The sequence below is a fragment of the Nyctereutes procyonoides genome, unplaced genomic scaffold (genome assembly GCF_905146905.1).
Source record: "Nyctereutes procyonoides isolate TBG_1078 unplaced genomic scaffold, NYPRO_anot_genome, whole genome shotgun sequence".
Lineage (NCBI taxonomy): Eukaryota > Metazoa > Chordata > Mammalia > Carnivora > Canidae > Nyctereutes > Nyctereutes procyonoides.
In genome coordinates this window covers 9,816,316-9,831,843 of record NW_026575021.1, presented here as the reverse complement: position 1 = coordinate 9,831,843, position 15,528 = coordinate 9,816,316, and the positions used below count along the sequence as shown (strand labels likewise).

Sequence of the window (15,528 nt, the reverse complement as noted above, 5' to 3'; positions counted from 1 at the left end):
CATTTTCATTTGTGCTATCATCATCTCGAAGTCCAATCATTGTAAAATCTACCTTAGCTTCGCCCATGCCATGAACACTGGCCTCTTGACTTCACTGTCTTCATCATGACACACCTCACAACATGTTCACCTGCTTAATCTGTTGGCACCTACTTCAAAATGCACACAGAACCCTTTCACCACCTCTGCTATAACCATCCTTCCATCATCGTTCATCTAGATTATTATAAAAATATCTCAAAGTGATTCTCCTAAATGTCAAGTCAGATCAAGTTACCTCTCTGATAAAATCCTCAGACTTTCTATCCCACCTAGAATAAAAGCCAAAGTTCCTACAATGACTATCAAAGTCCTACACAATTGTGCTCCTTTAAACTCTGACCTCATCTGTTACTCCCTTAATCTACTGCGGCGATATTGGTCTTGTTGCTCTTTCTATTGGCAAAGCTGTCCAATAGAACTTTCTAGGATTGGACATGGTCTATACAGGCACTGTCCAACATGGTGGTTATTTGGTACTAGAATTGTGGCAAGTGCAAATTAAGGAACTGAATTTTAAATTTCATTTAAATTTTAAAAAGTAAATTTCATTAAAGTTTAATTAATTTAAACCCAAATAGTCACATATGGATAGTAGCTACTCTATTGGACAGAAGTCTAGAGCATACCAGCCAGTCTCCTGTTTCAGGACGTTTTGCACTCTCTGTTTCCCTCTGCCTGGAAAACTTTTGCTTGTGGATATTTAAGTAAGATATCAACATTTTCACTTTCTCTCCTCCTTAAGTCTTTGTTTAAATGTCACCTTCTCAGGAGAAACCACCCTGTTCACAATTACCATCTCCCACCCCTGCCGCTGGCACTCACTGTGTCCCTTTTCTGCTTTATTACTTCTGTGATAGCTACATCTTCTCATTTTTACTTATTCTTTTAATGAATTGTCAATCTTTCCTTCTCCTTTTCCCACTAAAAGGTAAGCTCCAGAGGGCCAAGATTTATCCCTTTTCCTGCTCATCACTGTATTTCCGGCACTTAGAATAATGCCTGCCTCCTAGTAGTGCTCAGAAAATAATGACTGACTGAGTGCCACCACCATTCTCCTAGACATCCGGGTTCTTGGACTCATTTCTCTTCTTAAAAACCTCATATCCAGTGTAGAATTAAAGATGATCCTCCAGTATCTTTATTTCAGCCTTTATTGAAATTGGAATTGAAACCAAAAGTCATGATTTCCAAGTAGGGGCACAATTGAGAGGATGCAAGTGTTTTTAATAGTTTTTGTTGTTGTTGTTGTTGTTTTTGGTGTGTGTGTATGTGGTGAAAGGCAGAGGATAAGAAAATATCTATAAGCCACCTACCAAAATTTAGGTTAGACTTATTTAGTAACTTGTCACCTACAGTGTGGGTTTTGGTCAACTGCTAAGATGTTTCCTGTAATACTGCAAGTTTGTTTTACTAGTTCCAAGGACTTTTTCCTTGAAATCTTAAGATACAGAATAGTCATTGTAGCATACTACATTATTAAAATGTTGGTTGTAGAGTTTTTTTCATTAAAAGCTTTAAATTATGTTTGTTACGGAAAGTTGATTTTGTTGACTGTGACCACACTGATTTAGTTCTAACTAAACTCAAGCAAAATAAAAGACCATAAATACTACACTAGAATTAAGAATGTGATTAAAATCATCCCCTTGGGAAACAATTTATTTTCAGTGAAAAAGATCAATAACTTGAATAGATTTAGTTCTAAAACACAATGCAAAATTTTCATTTTCCTTCATTTGGATTAACAGACCCTATTTAGTTTTTCTTCTTTCTGTCCTATAATTTCCTTCATATGGATTCCCATTTCCTCTGCCTTAATCTGTCCATCACCATCATCTTTTCATCGTGTCCTATGTATGTTCTCAGACACAGTAAATTTTTAAAAAATGTAATTTTCTGCCCCAAAGCTTTTGATTTTTATTTGTTGGCTGGATTTTAATCTTACAACATCTAATAATCTTCTGGGCCCTAGGCAGAACCACTACTTGCTTGATTTTTTAAAAAAAATTATTCATTAAAAACAAATTATGAGGAGGGATATTTTTCAAAACCCCACTAGAGAAACATAATAAATGCAACAGCAAACACTGCCAATTCACTTTCTTTTAGTTATTAAAGATGAATTATTGTATTACTTGGTCTTTAAAACTTGGATTCCATTGGCTGTTCAGGGATAGCTTGGTACAAACATGTACCTTCAGAATTGTTTTTCTGTCTTTGTGGTTATTGAGTATGTTGGTGAAAAGGCCATAGAAAATCTCTTCTTGTTCAACCAAGAACTGAGCCAATTATTAAGAGCTTAATAATTCACTCAATAAATGGTTATTGGACTAGACACTCTATATTTACACATTTGGCAATGTACATTTATTGATTAACTTAATATTTTTTTCAGAGTTTATGATGTGTCTGTGCTCAGTGCTGGGACTAGAAATGTCAGTTGCATCTTAATGATAGACTTCCAGTTGGAGAAGAGGATGAAGGGTAAAGGAAACAGCATCTGTAAAAAGCAGGGAGGCATGAAGAAGCTGGCCTATTTGGGGAAGCCTGTGAATGGTTCAAGGCAAGGAGTGGAAGTGAGATGAGGCTGAGGAGGTGGGGTGGTTGGGCCAGAGGGTAGAGGCTTTGGGTGGTATGTTAAGGAGTTTGGACTTTATCTTAGGAGCAATGGTGGGAGTGGGGGTTGGGGAAACCAAAAGCGTCATGCAGTGAGGAGACAAGGTCAGACTCTGAGAAGCATCCTTCAAGTAAGAAAGAATATGCTGCCCCAAAATGCCCCCAGTTGATCATGCAACATCTATATGGTCCTCTTGGTCGACTCTACAAAAGGGTCAAATGACCACCTATGCAGAACTGGGTTCTGATGACCTAATTAACCCATAGAGATGTTAAGAAGAAGAGTTAACTTCCTTCCAATGTTAGCAGTACCTGGAGAAGGTCAGCTCTGGCTGAAACGCTCCTCCTCCTGAGATTCTTTTGTTTCTACCCAGAGTCTTGTGGACTAGGGAGATGCCTTTGGTCAGATGCTCTGCGATTTATTACTTTTTAAAATGTACTATATATAATTAGAGGAGCAAATGGTAAGACCTTACTATACCCTTGATCACCCATCCCTAAGAGAGAATAGGATTCCACTTCTTGATAATAGACACCAGGACATTATATTCTGGAAACTTTTGATTATCTGATATGTGAGTGGGGATGATAGAGAAAGCTGATGATGCGTCCTCTTGCATGACTCTCTTGTGCTATAGAAAGCTGCCCTCTTAAGTGAAAACAGCATATTCAATATTAGTACATAAAAAGGAGATCTCAGGGAGGTGTCCCTCTGTTATAGGATAATCTTTGTGGTTGAAATAGACGTTGCCTATATGACAAAATGTCCCTGACTGTCAATACAAAAGGGCTGTTGTAGTTGCTATGGTGTTTTCAAACAGACTCCCTGGCTGCCTTTGCCCTTCCCCATAGTCAACACATTTCTACCTTCCTGGGGATTCCATCTAGTAAATTTATAGAAAACACGTTTTCTTCCCTTTATCTTTTTACTACTATGCTGCAGTAAATCCAAATCTTAGTGCCTAAACTTGCATAAAAGAGATTTCTCACTCATGCAAAGTCCAGTGAAAACTCTCTTCCACAATTGGCTGGGGTTCAGGCGCCCTCTACCTCGTGGACCAGTCATCTCATCACAGGATCTCAAAGGTCGGTAGGGGAAGAGAGAGAGCACCTAAATTATATATATCACTTTCACTCATCTTCCCTAGGCCAGAATTGTTATGTGGCTCCAATCTAATTGTAAAAGAGCCTGAGAAATGGAAAGCATGTGGAATATTTGATTGGTGCTACTGTTTCTGCCCCAGCTACTAATGAGGAATTCATGGCTAGGAAAGAAATTGACGAGTGATTAAGACAGATTATTTTTAACAGAGGGTCTATCAACTTTTTAATTTTCCTTTCTTCGCTTCTTCTTAGACGAACTTGTTAATGGAAATATCATCATTGCTTAATATTTAAGGAAAATAATTAATGAAAGAAATCCAATAGAGATATTAACTGCAGGCTGAGACGTCAAAATCCTGCGGAGAGGTCTAAATAGAAGCTTTTGCTAAAATGTTGGGGTATATTTAAGCTGGCTTATAACTAAAATTCAATATTTTGGTTTTATTTTTTAAAGATTTTATTTGTTTATTCATGAGAGACACAGAGGGAGAGGCAGAGAAACAGGCAGAGGGAGAAGCAGGCTCCTTGCAGGAAGCCTGATGTGGGGCTCGATCCCCAGACTAGGATCACACCCTGAGCCGAAGGCAGACGCTCAACCGTTGAACCACCCAGGGGTCCCTAGACTAAGGTTTCTTTCTTTCTTTTTTTTAAGTTTTTATTTATTTATGATAGTCACACACAGAGAGAGAGAGGCACAGGCACAGAGAGAGACACAGGCAGAGGGAGAAGCAGGCTCCATGCACCGGGAGCCCGACGTGGGATTTGATCCCGGGTCTCCAGGATCGCGCCCTGGGCCAAAGGCAGGTGCCAAACCGCTGCGCCACCCAGGGATCCCTAGACTGAGGTTTCTTAAAATGCAAATCACTGTATTTTGTGCTGAAATCGATGGGTTTAAATAGCTTTTCCAACCAACTTGTAAATTGATGAAGGATATTTAGTGATAAATTTGATTAATGTAATGATGAAAAGTGTTCTCTCTTCCATGTTGTGGAGGTGATTCAAGGTGAGGAATAGAATCAAAGATGTGAAAGACCCATTAATAGAGGCTTGGATGATCAGGCTGTCACAAGGAGAAATGGTAAGGTCAAGGCTGCTCCCAAGTAAAGGACGTGAAAGGCATCAAGGTTGGTGGTGGTTCTAGTACACATGTTACGTGTGCAAAGGCAAGGCAGGGGTGTGGCTGCAGTGGAGAGAGTTGCTGCGGGGGAGCAGAGGGAAGTAAGGCTGGACAAGTCATGTGGACGCATGTTGGCAAGGTATTGGGAAATGGGGCAACATTTAGGCTTGATATTATTAGGAACTTTTGTTTGGGCAAGAGAGTGGGGACCTTGAAAGGATGGGAATGAAGCCACTGTCCCGTTGCTGTCCTTCCCTGCACCAGGGAACTTCTTCAGAGTCGTCTGTCCTCATTGTCTTTACTCCTTCCTTGCTTCCATTTGCTCCCTCAACCCCGTGCAATGTGGAAGTACATCAAGTATCCCCACATCATTCTGCTGTCACTGTTCTCATCATGGTCCCCAGAGGCCACCTGATAGCCAAGCCCTACTTCTTTTTCCTGGTTCTTATCTCCTTGAATTTTCTGCAGGCAATTGATGCACCAAGTTCTATAGCTTTAGCTACTTCCCTGATGTGAGTGACCGTGAAATCTATCTCCAGGTTGGGCTTTCTTCAGAGCCCCTGACCTAGGCAACCACCCGCCTTCCAGCTTGCAACATGTGGATGCTCTAGACATCCCCCAACCCAACACCAACCCAACAGGACTAGTTTTCCCCTCTCTCACCTTGCTGGTTCTCCACTTGTGTCCTGTGGTTGGGCAATGGCACCGCATTCCCTGCTGTGGTCCAAGCCTGAAACCTGGAGCCCCCTCTCTCCACCATGCCTCACAAGTTCATCACACCCTCAGGATTCTACTGTTAAATATCTGTCAGGTAGCCCCCAGTTTTCTCTTTGCTCAACTGCTGAGCCACCCAAATGTCCCTAGACTCATTAAATTGATCTCCCTTCCCATTTGAGCTGTGGTTTGCACTTTTGGTTGCCCATAAAAATCATTCAGAAAACTTTAAAAAACTTTTCAGTGCTCAGGCCTCACACTAGAGCAGTTAGAAAATAGGAATGACAGCCCACGGAGCTCCTCATGTGAAGGCCTTCCTGAATCTTCTTGGCCTCTCATCACTTCTTTTGAGCCTCACCTGTGAAATCTAGACCTACTTTTATCATAGCATGTAATACTGGTTTTATATTTATTTACATGTTTCTCTTAGACTATAAATTCCTTGAGAGCAAGAGGCTCTCTTACCCTTCATGGTACTTCTAGCATCTGGCACACAGTAGTCTCCTCCATAAAAATTTGTTGAGAACCTAAAAGCATAAGTGAAGCAGAGAATAAACCATTTCCATCTCTGGTTTCCTGGTTCTTTACCTTCCTTCTTGGCTGTGCTCTTATTTTTCACTGCTCTTGTTTTGTTTCCATTTACTGGCCCTTCTTCCTCAGCCTGTTTCTGAAATAGCAAAACTGCCCTCAGCCCTGCCCTTTGCCTTCTGCCCTGGGGATCTCATCTATGCACATGGGTTCCTCTCTCTCCATCTGCTGAAGCTTCCAGAACCACACTTCCAGCCCCCACCTCTCTGCTGAGATCCAGAGTCTTTTCCTTCTGCTCTGGGTACAGTGCCATGGTTGAGAGCCTGGCTCTGCCTCAAAGGCTGCAAGAACAGGCTTAGTTTCCAGCTCAACCACCTTTTCTCCAAATTGCTTAAGGTCTTGATTTTCCTCATTGGTGAATTATGGATGATGGATGGCATCCAGTTTGTAGGGTTATTTTGAGGATTATGTGGAACTGTATTTAAAGCTCGCAACACAGGGCTTGGCTGGCACAAAGTAAGTGCTCAAGAGTTGTTAGGTACTTTTACCAGACAGCTCTCCCTGAAGGTTCTGCAGATCCCCTACATTGTCTGAGAACAGAACCCATCCCTTGGACACCTCTTTTCTATTTCCAAAACTTCTGACATCCTCTGTAGGTAATGCTAGAACCAGTGGGACCTTGGCTGACACAGATGTGATTTAGGGCTGGGAAGGGCCTTCAGGGGGCCCTTGGCATCTCCACAACCCTCAGCATCTCTCAGCCACATGGTTACAACTGCCCCCCTTCCCACCAGGCTCACCCTCTCATCTGAACTCGATGTGATCGGCTTTTGCCAGAGTGATTTTTGTAAAACACAAAGTAAGTTGGATGACGTCACCACTTTCCTCCATCTGCTCCCTCCAGTCTCTCAGTGGTGAGATAAGGCTCAGAGCCCTTCATGTGGCAAATTAAGTTTATCATTATTTGGTCTCTGGACCAAATGTATCCCACTTGCCCCTGTGGTATACCTTGCTGCTCCCTGCCTTGGGTACCTGCTGTTCCTTCTCTGGAAATACCTTAATTTCTTGCCCTTCACTGCACTAGGGCATGCTTTGCTCCTTCTACAGCTCACGACCCACCTAGAGCACTTAATGAACTCGAAGATAACTATTAATCTTCTGTACTCTCCCATTTTTCACCCCTCTTCCCCAGCTGGTGAGCTCATTGATAGTAGGCAACTTTTAATTTTTTTCAGTGTAGCTTTATTTCCTGGGCTCAGCCCAAGGCCTTGCAAAGAATAGGAACCCACTGATTTATGAAGGCATGGACATTGGAATTTAGGAAACAGCATAATTAGTTTGTATCTTGGCTCTATTTATTTTATGGACTCCCTTGCAACTTGAGTGTCTTGTGTGATGCTTTGTGTGAGAAGCTGCAGCGTGTGGTAACAGGTCTTGGGAGCAGGAGCTGTCCTATACTGTATATTCTCTTCTGTGATTTAAGTTGTGTGTACAAATCCACTTAGCAGACATTCCTTTGGGCACCTCCTTTGTACCAGGCACTGGGTAAGGCATAGAAGCAGATGGTGGTAATACTACAATAATACTTTTAATTATTCTGTCCCTCCTCTACTCTGCACCTAAGTTAGCTCATGAGACCAGCATGTTACTAAATAGGAGTAAACAGAGGCTCATATTCAAAACACCTTTTCTAAAAAAAAAATAATAATAATAATAAATAAATAAATAAATAAATAAATAAAATACCTTTTCTGAGACTACAGCAAATACGTGAGATGTGGTATTTGAACCCAGGTTTGCCTGATTTCTGTGCCCACTGCTCCTTTCAGTAACCCGTAATACCTCCTAGGTACCAAATGTGGAGAGCCCTCTGTCTCTGAGGTGCTAGATATGCATTATTTGGATTTAATTCTCCTCTGCAAGGCATTATCCCCATTTTTCTGGAGAAGAAATGGGCTCAAGAAAGTCAAGTAACCTGGGTAGGATTGCCCAGAATGGTGAGAGGTAATCACTCGGGTCCGCTGGACCCTCAGGCCCGCTCCTGGACACTCAGCCTGTGGCATGGTCTAGCCAGGGGCCAAAGCTGTTTGTAACAGGTTCACCGTGGTAAGTGCAGGCATATGGGCAAGGCCAAGGGCTTCAGTGAGGGAGGGATGGGCACAGCTGTTTAGCTGGTATGTTCCAAATGTTCTGACGATGTCAGTATTATGCTGGTAAGTCATTCATTCATTCATTCATTCATTCATTTGTCAAATACTTTGGAGCCCTTTGATTTGTTAGACATACCAGTGGCAACTGATAGAGACATAGGAGAGACAAAGGATTTTTAAAAAGAGCTCCTTGTCTTTTTAGGAGAAGGAGATAGAAGGATGAGACACAGAGACAAATGGCTGCATCAGACTTAACTGCCATAACAGAGCTTGTCACCAGTGCTGTCACCAGTGTGGACCTAAGCTCGCAGCTCGCCCTAGGGCGCCATGAGTCCACCCCATCCAGCCTCCTTCCCAGGCTTGCGAGGCCCTCCGGGACCTGTCCTGCCAACCTCTCTCACCTTCTGTGCTTCTACCCTACACGCTTACTTTTGGTTCTCAAGGTGACTAAATTCGCTCCTGTCCCGACCACAGGGCCTTTGCCCCTGCTGATCCCCCTGGGGATCACCGTCTTCTCTCTACTACTCTGAATCCTGCCCTTCCAGGGCAGCTTTTCCTGATGGTCCTCCCCATTCACTCATGTCGCATCGTCCTGTCCTCTCTCTGCTCCCAGCACTAATTACGATCTTCAGAGCATGGGTACCAGTCTCAGTTCTGCCGTTTTACTGGCTAGGTAACCTTGGACAGGTTATTTAACCTTTCTGCATCTCAGTTTTGTCATCTGAAAATGCGGGTGAAAACAGTGCTGCTCCTACCTCACAGTGCATTGCTATGGAGCTTCACTGAGCTTCTGTACGGAAGGCACCAGTAGCCTGGGGTGGGGGCGCCCGGGTGGCTCAGTCGGTTAGGCCTCTGCCTTCAGCTCAGGTCATGATCCCAGGGTCCTGGGATGAAGCCTGGACCTGCTCCCTGCTCAGCAGGATGTCTGCTTCTCTCTCTCCCCTCCCTGTGTGTGCTTGCACCCTCTCTCTAGCTCTCACTCTCAAGTAAAGAAATAAAATCTTAAAAAAAAAATAGTGCCTGGTACATAGGAGCTATGTGATGAACACAAAATACGTGAATCTTCTCGTTGTCCAGTACTTAACTGGGTTTGACTCCAGAGATCAGGCCCCAGCCTCTGCCTGCAGGAGCGTATGGCCTGCCTGCACCACTTCCCCTGATGACACACACATGCATTTGACTTGTAGCATTTTGCCTGGAGGTCATTCTCCCTCTTTGTTCTCATTTCTATCCTCCTGGTGCCCTGCTTCCTGCCTCAGGATCCCCAGCACCCACAGATCCTGCCTTTCCATGGCTTGAGAGAGAATAATAGCTAAAGGCCCAACTCTCGGTTTCGCCATGTTCTGTGGATGTCGAAATCACTGGAACTGCCTGTTCCCCCCCAAATCTGCCTGCTTTCTCCTTGCCTAGATTTCACTTCCTCTCAGAACTCCCTGACTTCCCAGGTTGTAGGCCCTGGAGTAGACCTTGGCTCACATTTTCCATCGCCTGGAACTGTCTACACTGCTACCTCCCCTCCCAGTCTGCATGTGCCATAGGGCCCCGGCCATCTCTTTTGTCTTCGCCATGGTATCCTCAACCCCCCAGTACCTTCTTACTGTTAACGAGTAGTGTTCTTTATGGCCATAATGAACTTGGGTAAAAGACATGGATCCATAAAGCAGGTAAATCAGGACACAGTGGTTTGTGTCACAAAAAGTCTATACACTTTATAAGAGGATTTTTTGCAGGGTTCCATTGAGTAGGAAGGAAGTCCAGGGGTATTGCTATTAAAACACATCTCTGTGGCTTTATGCACACAGAGACACATGCACATATACATACACTTTCTTGAGTATGTTACAGTCATTGCAAGTGTTCAATGAGTAGCCTTTCAAATCTTGTGGCTCCACCATCCTTTATGCCCTTGGGGTCCTCTGCTGGGCCCTCTGCAGCTGGCTGGAAGATGGGGAAGGAGAGAGAGAAGAGCATCACTCAAGGGGCTTTCTTCTGGGTCTACCTGGAAATGGCACATATCACTTCCTGTCCCAAGGACTGGAACTCAGTTCCACAGCTGCACCAACTGCCAAGGAAGCTGGGGAAAGCGGTCTAGCTGTGTGCCCAGGAGGAAAGGGAAAAGACGTTTTGGTGGACAAAGGGCAGTCTCTGCGCCTGGGAGCATACGGGAGCCAGGCGGCCTCTGTCTACCTGCAGAGGGTCCCAGTAGAAAGGAAAGGCACTGATTTTCTGTTTTGATTTTTGTAGACAAACACATGTGATCAAAATCTCTGTCAATGCCTTGAGTTCATCGAACAAATTTCCAAAGTGCAAGGACAGCTCTTTAGGATCCTCACCGCTGCAGCCCAAGAAGGTGAGAAGGGCCTGTGCTTTCCCGTCCGGCTCTCCCTTCTTTTAGTTTTGTTCTTTGTGCTTTCACACTGTGTGGCTGAACTTCTCTCCCTGCCCCGATTTGTGGGTTCTTTTAGGCGGTCATTATGATGGTGTGGAAATAATCAAATCGCGCCTACTGCCTTGGCTGGAAGCCTCCTTTACTGCAGCTTCCGTGGGAAAACCTGTTGACAGCAAGGTCCCCTCTCTGCAGGTAGGGATGCTCAAGGATCACCCTTGACTTTCAGCAACCCAATCTGGCTCCAGGAACATATCTAAGATAATGGCTTTTACCCTACTGAGGGACTCTGCTCTACTTGGGGAACGGGGACATAGGTACACAAGGTGAGTTTCTGGGTGCAGTACTATGTGGCACAATGGCTTGAGCTTTGTCTTCAGACAGACCTATGTTCAACTCTCAGCTTTGTCTCTTTCCCAGGGTATGACCTGAGGCAAATCAGTGAACCTCTGCTGTAAGAAGGCCCTGGTGATGTTCCACATCTGGGACATTGCCCACCCTAGGCACTAAATAGGAGCTTTGGAATGACAGAGTAGGCACACAGACACTTACGGTACCATGGGGCTGCAGAAAGAGACCATGAGGTGGGGGAAACCTCCATATTCTGAAAGAATGAAGTGAAACTAATTGAAAACTTCTTTTTTTTAAAATATATTTTTTATTGAAGTTCGACTTGCCAACGTATAGTATAACACCCAGTGGAAACTTAGTTCTTAGAGACTGACAAAGAGTATCCTCACTTGCAGTTGATAGGGGGGTGATTTCTGTGCAATGGTGTCAGCTTTTAGACAGTTGAAGCCCAGACTGGAAGGAGAACACACACCTTGCTTAAGGCATTAACATCTCTAAACATTGGTAACCTTGATTTTAAACATTTATGTGGATTTACATGAATTCTTTTCTAAAATTAAGGCACGTAGAGCAGTCTTTTCTTAGCAGCCTTAGGGGGCAGGGGCAGAAGGGTTCCTGCTTGGAGGTCATGGGGCAAAATTCTTGTCACTCTTCTAGGGTTCTGGGTAGGTTGTCTCGCTTGCTGAGTGGAGGCAATGCTTTTGTTGACCCAATAGGGCCATTTTGAGCATTAAATGTGATAAACGTGCAGGAACAACTAACATAAGGTAAGTACTCCATAGATAGCAGTTGTTTCTAAGCAAATTTTTCTTCCTTGGGTATTTTCACATGCTGCTTAGATTTTTACCCTGTGGATGCTATTCTGAGTATGAAGATATGATATTCCAATGGCTTTTAAAAAAATGACGTACCATAAAAAATTGAGGTATCATTTACTTGCAGTGAAATCCATAGGTTGATGATATCCATGTAACCCACACCCTATTAAGTTCTAAAACATTTCCATCTCTCCAGAACATTTCCTGTGTCACTTCCCAGTCACCTATCCCTCCCCATCAGGCAACCACTCTTCTGATTTTTATCATTCTAGATTAATTTTGCCTGCACTAGAACTGCCTATAAGTGGAACTATGGATTTGTGTACTTTTGTGCTTGCTTTTCTTTTGCTCAGTGCAATGTGTTGCAACCCATCATGCCATTTCATATATTCAAGACTATTTTTGATTTGTGTATCATTCCAGGACACATTTGATAAGGAGAAACATAAAGAGTCTGGTGTTCGGGATCAGGACATTCAACAATTAGATGCTGAGTTGAATTCAACTCGTAGTCAACTCAACCAGGTTCAAGACGAGTAAGAGGAATACAAGTTATCTTTTTCCAAAAAACATTGTCTGTTTTTAATTTTTAAGTTTAAAAGGAGAATAGTGGCTCATGTAAAATGTAGACATCTGCAAATAACTACTGTGTGTGTGTGTGTGTGAGAGAGAGAGAGAGAGAGAGAGAGAGAGAGAGAAGAAAGAGAGAAAGAGAGAGTAGAGAGCAATGTCTTTGACTCTGGGGATAAGATTTTTATATTATAATAGGATACCTAAGACCCTAGTCCCCTTGGCTCCATCCCTGGGGCTCCTTCTTCTCTAGAGGCCTATTATCAGCTCATATATATAAACAGGGGAATATTGTCACATGATAATCTATCTTTTGAAAGAAAAACAAGATGCAAAAGGGAGAGGGATAAAGAAAGTCAGACAAAGAGTAAAATTAAGAAAAGAGAGCAAGAGTAAGATGAAGAGGCTGCATCCATCTGTCAGACATGCTCATTTAGGGAGTATAGATGCTTGGCTGAGAAGTCAGACTCTAAAGAATGAGCGTTTCAAGATTTTGGAACAATTAGTAGATAGGAAAAGTTTTTCTAAAAAGTTAAGCATGAAAAAAAAACACTTAAGCAATGCCAGGCAGCAGCAGAGATCAAGGCAAAGCCAGGGTAGCAAGCTCAAGGAATCACTGCAAAGAAGTGCAAGCCTTGGGTTCGCACTTGAGGAAGGCAGACAACTGTGTATGAAACTGCAGTCAGCCGACCTCACCCAAACCTATCAATTGGGTGTTTCTCCATTTGGAGCCCTGCTCCATTGCTGACAAGGATGGGGCAGCAAGGAATTCTTTAAGGACTTGTGATGGAATAGGGTGTGGCATGCTGCCGTGGTCTCTGATGAGATTTCCTTTTCAGGAAAACATAAAAGTAATAAACATTCCCTTCTCAAAATGCATACAACAGCTTTGTGCAGCGGCAGTACTATAGCCAAGGAGGTTTATCTGAGGCACGATGGTCGCTGATTCAAAATGCATACAATAAATACAAGTGTAAAGATGAAAATCACCTGTTATCTCATCCCTGCTAACATTTTGGTTGATTTTACTCCAGACATTTTTCTTTGTGTGTGCTTGCATGCACGTGCACATGAGCACACACACACACAAACACACGCACACACACACAGGGTTACCTCCACCCCCCTTGTGCATTTTCCAATTGGAACTGTTGTCAATGAGCAGTTTTATGGCTGCAACGGTCAAAATTTACCAATGTAATGTGCAAAAACACAATTCCTCTGAATTTCTACAACTGATTTCAACTAATATCAGCTGCTTTGGAATGAGGTGAGGAGGATAATTAAATTTACCACTTCTCTTCTGGTTTACTATAGGCCTTTTCCTGTGAATATTCAGTTAATTCCAAGTTAAAACTTCTGTTGGGGGCACTTTCTCTCCCTTCTCTCCAGGAGTCCCCTTGGCCCTCCTCCTTGCTTAGACTGGCATCTGGAAGTAGAGGGATGCTTGCATGCTCATGAGGGATGGCTTGTGCTGGAAAGGAGGGACTTTTGGTCTTGTTCTACCCTATGAGTTCTTGCTGCCTTGTTTCCTCCTGGGCATTAGAGTTTTGTGCCAAGTAAGGGTTGCTGATTTGTGGCTTGTCTGGTTAAGTGTTCTGGAGAATTTGCCGGCAAGTGCTGCTGGCCAGGCCCTCCCATTTGCCACTGGCTGTGAGGCAGAGCTTCAAGACTTCGCTGGTTTTTTACTTCTATCAGCACCAAGAGGAGCCAGGAATTCCTACTTCCCTCTCTTACCATTATGGCTCTCTAAATACCCATAAGGAGCATCGGGGGTCAAGAAAACTATGACCACATGCTTTTTAAAAAGTTTTTTTCTTTGGAAATATTTTCCAACAGAAAATTTGTAAGAATAGCGCTAAGAACACCCATAGACATGATCATTCACCCTATTCGCTTTATCATTTGTGTCTATATATACAGTCCTTCCCACAGCCAAACCCTGCATATCTCATTTGAAAGTTGCACAGAGGAGGATATTTGCTCCTTTACTTCAGATTTCCTAGTTTGTTTTAACCCACCTGTGGCTTTTATTTTTTTAAGGCATCACAAATTGTGTTCTCTGTCCCCCATATTCTATGAATGCTAGGTCTCTCTTTTCTCCTTACTCTACCAGCCTTTTGATCAGGATGCTACCTGCTGTGGAATGAATGGCCCACCAAGGAGATTCCCCATGTCTAATCTTGTGGAGACCAGATTGGTTTTGACTCAGTTTCAAATGCGCAAATTCTAATACAGTGCTGAAGGGGACAGGTCTGTCCAAGTTTGATGAATCCTCAACAAGGGAAGACTTTTAGATTTTATACTTGGTCCCTAGTTATGGATTGCATATGTCTTCATTTCCTATATCCAATCTACTGGCAAATCCATTTGAATCTACCTCCTAAACATCTTCCACCCTTGTCCCTTTCTTTCTATTCGACCACCATCACCTTTGTTCAAGGCTCTGATACCAGTTGCCTTTCAATTGGCTACCCTGATTCCATTCTTGCTCGACTACAGTCCATTTTACACATAGAAATTTATAGTCAGACTCCTACTTAAAAACTGTTAGTGGCCTCCTTTTACTGTTGGGGAAAAACATTCTAACCTCCTTACCAGGACTCTCCAGGCCTGTGTGATCTGGGCCTAACTTCTCTCTCCACCCTTGTCTCATGCCAGGCTGCCCTCATTTAGTCTGCGGTCCCCTTTCTCACCTTGAAGCCTTTGCCTGTGCTCTTTCAGAAAAATGGAAGTCTTTCTCTGGCTTTTTGCATGGCTGGTTCTTTATTATCTTTCAGGTGTCAGCGGAAATGTGACTTTCTCAGAGTCTGTCCATGACCAGGTATATCAAAAGGTCTTTCCTTTCCTTCCCATAGTTCACAGTGATGTGAGAATGGCACTTACCACAATTTGAAACTGTAAAATATCAGTTGGCATGTTTCTGATCCACCAGACTGGAAGCCCCAAAGGGTTTCTGTTTTGTATTTGCTATTCTGACACTCTTGTATCTCCAGCACCCAACATTATGCCTGTCACATGGTATATTCTCAATGAATGAATAAATCCCTAATAAAAAATAAATGAAATATGTTGACTTGCTTAAAATAATGCTTGGCACACAGATGTACCTCCTTTTCTTCTCTCTGTATA

General features: G+C 43.2%; 1 protein-coding gene across 1 annotated transcript in view; it reads left to right on the top strand.

Annotated features, from left to right (window-relative positions):
* SPATA18 (spermatogenesis associated 18) overlaps nt 1-15,528 on the top strand; it is a 36,324-nt gene that overhangs the window by 2,912 nt on the left and 17,884 nt on the right. Inside the window, exons 2-4 of the mRNA XM_055341562.1 lie at nt 10,516-10,621; nt 10,737-10,852; nt 12,250-12,362. Of these exons, the coding sequence (XP_055197537.1) occupies nt 10,516-10,621; nt 10,737-10,852; nt 12,250-12,362 (335 nt within the window). The remainder of the gene's footprint in view (nt 1-10,515; nt 10,622-10,736; nt 10,853-12,249; nt 12,363-15,528) is intronic.